The sequence below is a fragment of the Hyperolius riggenbachi genome, chromosome 6, assembly GCF_040937935.1.
Source record: "Hyperolius riggenbachi isolate aHypRig1 chromosome 6, aHypRig1.pri, whole genome shotgun sequence".
Classification (NCBI taxonomy): domain Eukaryota; kingdom Metazoa; phylum Chordata; class Amphibia; order Anura; family Hyperoliidae; genus Hyperolius; species Hyperolius riggenbachi.
The window spans coordinates 326322483-326333543 of NC_090651.1; the positions used below are offsets into that span (position 1 = coordinate 326322483).

Sequence of the window (11061 nt, forward strand, 5' to 3'; positions counted from 1 at the left end):
CATCCAATGGGAGCAGACATGCAGATTCCCACACAGGTGAATGATAATCACAGGCTGACAGCAGGAAAGGGCAGACAATGATATGCAGCCTGCCTGAAAGGGATTGCAGCACCATTGCAAAAGACAATGTTTGCTTTCACAAAAGCATCTTAAAAGGTCATCAACCTCAGAGCGACTGCAGATGGAATCAACGCTCAGTGTGAGCGCAGGCAAAACTATGCGAGCAAAGATTTATGTGGTATAACAACAGAGGCGCCAAGTAGAGTAAAATTAGTTAAAATTGTTAAAAAGGGGGAAGTGGGTGGACTCACCTCCCTTCTGAAAAAATGGCCAGACAACGGGCAGGTTACTTCAAGTTTAAAGTATCATTTATTATGAGCTCCAAAAGCGCTTTTGGAGCTCATAATAAATGTTACTTTAAACTTGAAGTAACCTGCCCGTTGTCTGGCCATTTTTTCCGAAGGGAGGCGAGTCCACCCACTTCCCCCTTTTTAACAATTTTAACTAATTTTACTCTACTTGGCGCCTCTGTTGTTATACCACATAACTGTTTAGTCCACCCGTGGTGGAGGGGTGTATCCCCATTTCCTTCTATCTACAGAGAGCGACTTCTTAACCCTGAGCGGGGTCAGGTTACAATTCTCCTCGCCTGCTTATCTAGTAGTTGCCTTGGAGGCGACCCGTCCTTGTGAGTATAACCATTGTGTGTGTTTGCATCAGACATCACCTCATTAACATACTACACCATATTGGGCTCTCGGTTCTCCCCCTTTCTTTCAAGCTATGCGAGCAAAGAAATCAAAAACTGCTTGTCTACAGTAAAACTGCAGCCAGCAGTACATGCTGCAGAAGTGATCATAACAGGCATCAATAATTTGTATATTCCCATAGAATTTAAATAAATCAGATTGGTGGTTTGTGACTCCGCCCCTCTCCAGCATTTGAACCCCAGTCACCCAATGATCAACTGTAGCAGGTTTGAGGCATCTGCTATTACCAGTGTAAAAATGGCAGCAATTTAAATATTCCCCTTGAAAATCAACAGGTGAATTTCGATTGGCTATTTTAGGCTCCACCCACTGCCATGAATAATAATCCTCTGCCCACTTTTTGTAACCTGGACAAACAGTCACTCAATGACTAAGTTTGTGAGCTTTCGGGTCCTCGGCATCATAAAAAACAAATCTGATTGGCTGTTTGTGGCTCCACCCCCTTTTCTGAATTTGAAGCCCAGTTACCCAATGACCAACTGTACCAGGTTTGAGGCTTGTGCCATTAACAGTGCAAGAATGGCAGCAATTTTAATATTCGACTTAAAAATCAACAGGTAAATATTGATTGACTTTCTTAGGCTCTGCCAACTTTTCTGAATATTAATCCCAGTCACTCAGTAGCCAACTGTGCAAAGTTTGAGAACCCTGCCATTAACAGGCTGCAGTTAACATTTTCCCAGGGAAATCTGTTTTTGACTCCACCCAGTTTTTTATAACCTTGATACACAGTCACTCAATGACCAAGTTTGTAAACTTTCGGGTTCCTGGCATCAAAATTGTGTGAATGGAAGCAGTTTATCCAGCAAAAAAAATCTGATTGGCTGTTTGTGGCTCCACCCCTTTAGTGAATTTGAAACCCAGTCACTAAATGACCTACTGTAGCAGGTTTGAGGCGTTTGCCATTAACAGTGTAAGAATGGCAGAAATGTCAATATCTCCCTTGAAAATCAAAAGGTTAATTTTGATTGGCTGTTGTAGGCTCCACCTGCTTTTCTGAATATTAATCCCAGTCATCCAGTGACCAACTGTGTCAAGTTTGAGAACCCTGCCATTCACAGTTTAAGAATGGCTGCAGATTATATTTTCTCGTGTAAAAAGTTAGTTGTTATTGGCTGTTTTTAACCTTGACATACAGTCACTCAATGATCAAGTTTATGAGCTTTGGGGTCCTTGCCATCAAAAAGTTGCATTTTCCATTGAAATTAAACAAATCTGATTGGCTGTTTGTAGCCTGCCCTGTTCTCCGAATTTAAACCCCAGTCTCCCAGTGACTGACTGTACCAGATTTGAGGCATCTGCCATTCAGAGTGTAATAATGGAAGCAATGTAAATATTCCCCTTGAAAATCAGTAGGTGAATTTTAATTGTCTGTTGTAGGCTCCACCCACTTTCCTGAATATTAATCCCAGTGATCCAGTGACCAACTGTGTCAAGTTTGAAACCCCTGACAATAACAGAATGGCGGAAATCAATCTAAATAATCTGATTGGCTGTTTGTGGCTCCACCCCCTTTAGTGAATTTGGACCCCAGTCACCCAATGACTGACTGTATCAGGTTTGAGGCCTCTGCCATTAGCAGTGTGTGTGAATGGTAGCAATGTAAATATTCCTCTTGAAAAATCAATAGGTGAATTTTGATTGGCTGTTGTAGGCTCCACCCACTTTCTAACTATTAATCCCAGACACCCAGTGGCCAACTGTGTCCAGTTTGGGCCATTAACAGTGTAAGAATGATTGCAGTTTATATTTTCCCGTGTAAAAAATGTAGTTGTTGGTGCCGCCCACTTTTTCTGACCTTGACCCATAGTCACTCAATTACCAAGTTTATGAGCTTTGGGGTCCTTGGTATCAATAATTTCTATATTCCCATTTAAATTAATCAAATCTTATTGGCTGTTTTTGGCAGCAATTTAAATATTCCCCTTGAAAATCAACAGGTGAATTTTGATTGGCTGTTGTAGGCTCCACCCATTTTCCTGAATATTAGTCCCAGTCACCCAGTGATCAACTGTGCAAAGTTTGAAAACCTTGTCATTAACAGTGTAAGAATGGCTGCAGTTTATATTGACCAATGAAATTTGTTTTTGGCTCCACCCACTTTTTGTAACCATTGAGTGACTTTGTGTAAGTCACTCAATGACCAAGTTTGTGAGCTTTCAGGTTTCTGGCATCAACAATGTGTGAATGGAAGCAGTTTATCCAGCAAAGAAATCTGATAGGCTGCTTGTGGCCCCACCTCTTTAGTGAATTTTGACCCCAGTCACCCAATGACTGACTGTAGCAGGTTTGAAGCCTCATCCATAAACAGTGTAAGAATGGCAGCAGTTTAAATATTCCCCTTGAAAATTAATAGGTTAATTTTGATTGGCGGTTGTAGGCTCCACCCACTTTCGTGAATCTTAATCTCAGACACCCAGGCCCATATGCAATTCACTTTTTCACCTGAGTTTTCTCCTATGTGATAATTTTAAACTTGTCGATAAAATGCTTTTTACGGCACCAGAAAGCAAGAAAATACTCAAAATAATTTTGATAGTACTTTTTCACCTACTTTTTGGTACTTTTGTAGTTGAAAATTGCTGAAAAGTTATTTTAAATCGAAGATTAAAAATGATCTCCTAGGAGAAAACTCAGGTGAAAAGGTGAATTGCATATGGCCCCCAGTGTGGCAAGTTTGAGAACCCTGCGATAAACAGTCTAAAAATGGCTGCAGTTTTCATTTTCACATTAAAAATGAATGGCTGAAATTTGATTGGCTGTTTTATGCTCCGCCCACTTTTCCTGGATTTGTAACCTCGGTCACCAAGTGACCAACTGTGCCAAGTGTGGGGACTCTGACTTTAGTTCTGTGATAATGGCAGCCTTTTCCATTTTTTCCATTGACATGAATGGGTGAAATCTGATTTTCTGTTTGTAGCTCTGCTCAGGTAAGCAGGGGGGGACACGAGACCCCCAGAACATATTATCCCAGGTAGTAAGGGATCTACAGTGGTGTGAAAATCTATTTGCCCCCTTCCTGATTTCTTATTCTTTTGCATGTTTGTCACACTTAAATGTTTCTGCTCATCAAAAACCGTTAACTATTAGTCAAATATAACATAATTAAACAAAAAATGCAGTTTTAAATGATGTTTTTTATTATTTAGTGAGAGAAAAACCTCAAAACCTACATGGCCCTGTGTGAAAAAGAAATTGCCCCCTGAACCTAATAACTGGTTGGGCCACCCTTAGCAGCAATAACTGCAATCAAGCATTTGCGATAACTTGCAACGAGTCTTTTACAGCGCTCTGGAGGAATTTTGGCCCACTCATCTTTGCAGAATTGTTGTAATTCAGCTTTATTTGAGGGTTTTCTAGCATGAACCGCCTTTTTAAGGTCATGCCACAACATCTCAATAGGATTCAGGTCAGGACTTTGACTAGGCCTCTCCAAAGTCTTCATTTGGTTTTTCTTCAGCCATTCAGAGGTGAATTTGCTGGTGTGTTTTGGGTCATTGTCTTGCTGCAGCACCCAAGATCGCTTCAGCTTGAGTTGACGAACAGATGGCCGGACATTCTCCTTCAGGATTTTTTGGCAGACAGTAGAATTCATGGTTCCATCTATCACAGCATGCCTTCCAGGTCCTGAAGCAGCAAAACAACCCCAGACCATCACACTACCACCACCATATTTTACTGTTGGTATGATGTTCTTCTGCTGAAATGCTGTGTTACTTCTACGCCAGATGTAACGGGACACGCACCTTCCTAAAAGTTCAACTTTTGTCTCGTCGGTCCACAAGGTATTTTCCCAAAAGTCTTGGCAATCATTGAGATGTTTTTTTAGCAAAATTGAGACGAGCCTTAATGTTCTTTTTGCTTAAAAGTGGTTTGCGCCTTGTATATCTTTCATGCAGGCCGTTTTTGCCCAGTCTCTTTCTTATGGTGGAGTCGTGAACACTGACCTTAATTGAGGCAAGTGAGGCCTGCAGTTCTTTAGATGTTGTCCTGGGGTCTTTTGTGGCCTCTCGGATGAGTTTTCTCTGCGCTCTTGGGGTAATTTTGGTCGGCCGGCCACTCCTGGGAAGGTTCATCACTGTTCCATGTGTTTGCCATTTGTGGATAATGGCTCTCACTGTGGTTCGCTGGAGTCCCAAAGCTTTAGAAATGGCTTTATAACCTTTACCAGACTGATAGATTTCAATTACAGTACTTTTGTTCTCATTTGTTCCTGAATTTCTTTGGATCTTGGCATGATGTCTAGCTTTTGAGGTGCGTTTGGTCTACTTATCTGTGTCAGATAGCTCCTATTTAAGTGATTTCTTGATTGAAACAGGTGTGGCAGTAATCAGGCCTGGGGGTGACTACAGAAATTGAACTCAGGTGTAATAAACCACCTTTAAGTTGTTTTTTAACAAGGGGGGGGGGGGGGGGGGCAATCACTTTTTCACACAGGGCCATGTAGATTTGGAGGGTTTTTTTCTCACTAAATAATAAAAAACATCATTTAAAACTGCATTTTGTGTTCAATTAGGTTATCTTTGACTAATAGTTAACGGTTTTTTGATGAGCAGAAACATTTAAGTGTGACAAACATGCAAAAGAATAAGAAATCAGGAAGGGGGCAAATAGTTTTTCACACCACTGTATATACCAAGTTTCGTTCAAATCAGTCAAACCGTTTTCGAGTGATCGTGGCACATACCTGCATACACACACACACGTACGTACATACATACAGTACATACATACATACATACAGTACATCCAACTTAGTGCAATGCCCATACTTTTCCTTGGGGGGTGTAAATAATCAGCACTGGGTGTCAAAACCCTAGGTATGCCACTGGTTAATAAATAAATACATTGCAAAGTTAACAAAAATAAATTATTGATATTAGCCATGTCATTTGTACATGTTATGTGATCCACAATCATCTTTATTACTGGCAGACGAGGGAAAAAAAACAGCACCAACTGCCATAATCTATTAACACACCCCCTAACAATGCAATAGGCTGTTTGTTTTTTTTATAGATATAAATAGGTGAGATACTAGGTGAGATACTAGGTGAGATACTAGGTGAGATACTAATTGCTTGGCAGTTAGAGACAGATGTTATTTCCAACAAGGCTCACAGACAGTAAACTGTTAGAACCTAGGACCTGACATCACACTGAGGGAGGGGTTCCACCACAATATCAGCCATATAGGACCACCCCCCTCCTCCCAGATCTATTCAAGAAAAGGTAAATATTTCTTGTAAGAAAGGGGGAATCAACGCCTAATTGGGATGACGTTCAATCCTTGATTACAGTTTCTTTTTAATGTCAGCCCTTACACTGAGGCTGTGACCTGGCCTAACAAACTACACAACGCAACATGGCTCTGACTCTATTGTGTGCTGCTTTCTTCCTGCTTTCTGTAAACACCCTTTTGGATAAACCTCAGTAGTGTCTGGGGAGTGGAAGGGGGAAACGTGAAGTAAAGATAACTCATACATTGTGGTCTCTCAAAGGATTAGTTGGTAGATCAGTCGTTAACTCCACGTTATGCTAGACTAAATCCGTTCCAGAAATAAGCTAGCAGTGCAATGTTTGTAAAGCCACAGCCGCCGCTATATTGTGCAATCTCACCAAGATTTGTCATGGTTTAGGCAGTGATGCACCGACGTCTTTTTACTCTGCTGCAACCGCCGTCTTTTCACTCCGTACAATGCTGCGATCTAAGGCTGTCCCCCCACAGAAGCGATCCACTGTGATAAGCTGAAGCCTATCACAGCCGATCGCTGTATTTGGCTGGCGGGGGGAGGGAGGGACTGGAAGAGAGGAAAATAGGCCCTGCAGCAAGGCCTTAAAGCTGCAGTGGCCTATTTGTTGAGAAATGGCCTGGTCTTTAGGATGGTTTAACACTGTGGTCCTCAAGTGGTTAAATATGAGTCTAGAAAAAGTGGAGAGAAGAAGTAAAACTGAAGTTGTACAAAACAGTTAAACCAAAACTCTTGGCTGAAGTTAGGCATGAAAGAATTATCACGAAGTATTGGACACATTGGACTTGATTCATTAACCTTCCTGGTGGTATGCCGCGCAGGAGGATTTCTCAGGCCCTGCTGGGCCGATTTGCATACTTTTTTTTTGCAACATGCAGCTAGCACTTTGCTAGCTGCGTGTTAATTCCGATCGCCGCCGCTCAGCGCTGAATCGGCGCTGATCGCCGCGCCGTGCCACCCCCCCCAGACCCCGTGCGCTGCCTGGCCAATCAGTGCCAGGCAGCGCTGAGGGGTGGATCGGGACTCCTTTAGACGTCACAACGTCCATGGCGACGGGGGAAGCCCTTGAGGAAATCCCGTTCTTTGAACGGGATTTCCTGATCAAAAATCGCCGGAGGCAATCGAAGCGGGCAGAGGGATGCCGCTGTACAGCGGCTATCATGTAGCGAGCCCTGGGCTCACTACATGATTTAAAAAAATATATATATAGTGCTGTGCTGCCCCCTGGCGGTTTCTAACAGACCGCCAGGGAGGTTAAGCTGCACTGCTAAAGCTTCTAATTGGCATCATGCATTAGTTGTATGAATCCAACACACTCATATTTAGAAGCACCTAGGTAAATCTACCTTCAAGTCTGGTGTGCTCCTTAAAGTACGCCCAAAGGGGCGTGAAACGCGTCGGTGGGCGGAACTACTCCACGTCTGGCCAGACCTGCCTACCACCACGCACCACGTTGGACCGTTACATGCCGGAAACCCGAGAGACGCTAGAGCGTGAGGCAACAGCGGAGACCCATGGCTTAAACACACTGGGACGCCAGCCTGCCGAGGGTCCGCTAAACCGCTACTTAGCCGCAACACTTCACGTCTAAGCTGAATCAAGCGACCGGTATGAGAGAGGTACCACGACAATAGACGAGGTGGTGAGATACCTGCGCAACTCTGCAATACAGTAATGTATGAGATGTAAACTGCTTCTAACTACTAACCATATTGTTCATCAATGTGCTAGCACAAGAAGATATTATCTGCATGAGCTAAACGCACTAACTGACTATATGCTTATATGCTTAGATTCCTTGGACTGTCTGACTGCATGTAAATACGCTATTGACATCCTATAGAGTACCATTATAAGGACGAGTGCCTTACCAAGGAGGAGCTAAAGGCAAATATACTAGTCGCAGCAGACCTACATCTCTGAATAATGCTATGCATGATTATGTGTGGAGCGTATGTTTGTTGGATGATATTGTAAGCTGGCCAGCAATGAGGTTTCTGTAGTTCCGCCATATCCCTAATTGATTTTACCTACCCTCTATCCCTTCCCTGTTTTTGTTATCCTGATTTTAATTGCCTAATCACTATTGAATAAATAAATTTGATACATTTATATATATACACTGGATACCAAATTATTTTGAATTTAAAGTATAGATGACTGGTTGTGTATTTCAATGCAGCGCTAACCGGAAAAAGCGTATAATAGGTTAATAAAGTCACTTCTTATAAACTAGTAACGCTGTGGCCTGCATGGACATACAGATCCCAGAGGTCTAGTCACCTCTAATATTAATATTGCTCCTTAAAGTACACCTGAACTGAGAGGAATATGGTGGATGCCATATTTATTTTCTTTAATCAATACCAGTTGCCTAGAGAGAGTGCATATAAATTGGTTTGGCTGGCTATGGAGGCTGTCATTCATAAGGAATAAGAGTCCTTATTAAAATCCCTTTTTCTCCTAGTTTTTCTCTTGGGTGACCGTGGCTCATACGAAATTAACTTTTTCTCCAGAGTTTTCTCCTAGGAGATATTTTTTCATCTTCTGTTTAAAATAACGCTTCAGCACTTTGCAACTGAAAGAATACCAAAAAGTAGGTAAAGAGTACTATCAAAATTATTTTGAGTATTTTCTTGCCTGCTGGCTGTTTTAAAAAAGGGCAGTTTATTGACAATTTTGAAAATATCACCTAGTAGAAATTTAGTAAGGAGAAAAAGTTAATTGCATATGGGCCAATAATAAATTGCCTTTTAACCTACCAGCAAGCGAGAACAGCTTGACAGTACTTTTTAACCTACTTTTTGGTACTTTTTCAATTGCAGAGTCCTGATTTTTTTTTTAAACAATTGATGAACAATTATCTCCTGGGAGAAAACTTAGGGGAGGGGATAAAGTGAATAGAATGAGGGCCAAAATGACCCACTCCAAATTCAGGTAGTAGAAGGCCCGTTCAGAACTTGGAAGTTAAACATTTTTTACATTATAACTAAAATCTGTAATACCATTTACAATAATATTTTCCTATACCCTGGACCCATAAGCTGGATTTTGGCAGAAATTTTTAACTGCTTTTGACTTTTTTTGTGGATCTTTGTGGATATTGTAAGATGTTCTCTTCTGTACAGTAGTCCCCTACCAGCACATGAAAAAGTAAACCACATAAGCTGAGTTGCAATTCATATGTTCCTCAAAGTGATGCCTAATGGAAGTTGAGCAACTATTGTTGTCAGCAACACGCATATATCACCAGGACCCAGAAACCTTTTTTTTTTTTTTTTTTTTTTTTTTTGCATGTATATATATGCCTGTAGTGTCTGTTAAAAAGTTGGGGATGGCAAAGATTTAGCAAGGGTGGTGACCTTCTTTGCTCCACTTTAGGTGAAAATAAGCAGAGTCTCATTATAACGAGAGTGGCTCATATGCAATAAAGTTTTTCTCATGAGTTTACTCCTAAGTGTTTTTTTCTAAACTTGTCAATAAAATGCCTTAGTTTTGATAGTAATTCCACATACTTTTTTTTTAATTTTTTTTAATTGCAAAGTGCTGAAAAGATATTCTAAATAGAAGATGAAAAATTATGATCTTGGAGAAGACTCAGGAGAAAAAGTTGATTGCATACGGGCCACTGGCCCTTATTCAATTTTCTTTTTCTCCTATGTTTTCTGCTAAAAGATATTTTCCCACATTCTTAATAAAATGCCTTTTAAGCCACCAGCAAGCAAGAAAATACTCAAAAAATACTCCGAATAATTGACCTTATCACCCACTTTTTCAGTCGCAGAATACTGAAAATGTTATTTTAACGCGAATATGAAAAATTATCTCCTAGGAGAAAACATGGGAGAATAAGTAGATTTTACATCAGACTGTCATGACTGTCTTAAAAATTCAGATCTTAAACTTAAAAGAAAAATATAAGACTCAGCTCTATGTTAGTAATGTTCTATGTACCATTAGTACCACATGCACAATTAATTATCTCATGAGTTCATTTTATTTCTGGTTTTAAGTGTCTGCAACCCAACTGTGATGTATGCTGCCTGTCCAAAAAAAGGTCCCACATGCTAATATTTTGTTGGATTACTTTTAGCTTTGATTATAGCACACATTCGCTGTGGCATCATTTCGATGAGCTTCTGCAATGTCACAACATTTATTTTCATCCAGAGTCACATTCGTTTTTCACCAGAAATGACGGGAGAGTTGGACTGCTGTGCAAATTCTTCTCCAGCACATCTAAAAGATTCTCAATGGGGCTAAGGTCTGGACTCTGTGGTGGCCAATCCATGTGTGAAATGATCCAGGAAATCATAGCTGGCTGGGGAGTGACAATATTTTAATAACATTGAATTGCTTTGTGTCACTGATATACATATAAAGGTCACTACTTGGATTTAACAGAGCAAATAGGCTGGGGTTGCTGCAACTTTTCACAATTTTAGCCAGATGAATCCTGGCATTGTCACCTTGGAATATGCCCATGCCATTGGGTAAGAGGAAATTCATTAGTGGAATAGCCTGGTCATTCAGTATATTCAGGGTTTCAGCTGACCTCATTCTTTGGGCTCATATCTTTGTTGAACCTAGACATGACCAATGGCAGCAACCCAAGCATGTTTGCTTTGTTAAAACCAGGTGATAACTTTTTTTTTCTTTGGGACAAGCCATGTATATGTTACGGCCAGAACCCGAAGTTTGGCCACTTCTAGTTCTGGCCGGCCACTTCGGGTTCTGGCCGGCCAATGCGCGAAGTGGCCGCTGCGCTGCGGCCAATGTGAGGAATGGAATGAATCCTGTAACATTCATGTATATTCTGACCGCAGCGCAGCGGCCAAACGTATCGCAACTTAGTTATTTTAATAAAATTAAGCCGGCGGCAATGAAACAGATGAAGCCGCCGGCTTTTTCTCTGCCTCTCTCTCTCTCCTTCCTCTCCCCGCCTCTCTCTCCTTCTCTTATTATGGGCAGCACTACGTGTCCCCCCTTCAGAGTCGTTCGTCGCGCCAGGGAGAGCAGAGCGGGGAGGCTGCAGACAT

General features: G+C 41.4%; 1 protein-coding gene across 1 annotated transcript in view; it reads right to left on the bottom strand.

Annotated features, from left to right (window-relative positions):
- Positions 1-6458, bottom strand: part of LOC137522891 (uncharacterized) — a 29963-nt gene extending 23505 nt beyond the window's left edge. The window contains exon 1 of the mRNA XM_068243027.1: positions 6390-6458. Within this exon, the coding sequence (XP_068099128.1) occupies positions 6390-6402 (13 nt within the window). The 5' untranslated portion in view covers positions 6403-6458. The remainder of the gene's footprint in view (positions 1-6389) is intronic.
- Between the last annotated feature and the right edge of the window lie 4603 nt (positions 6459-11061).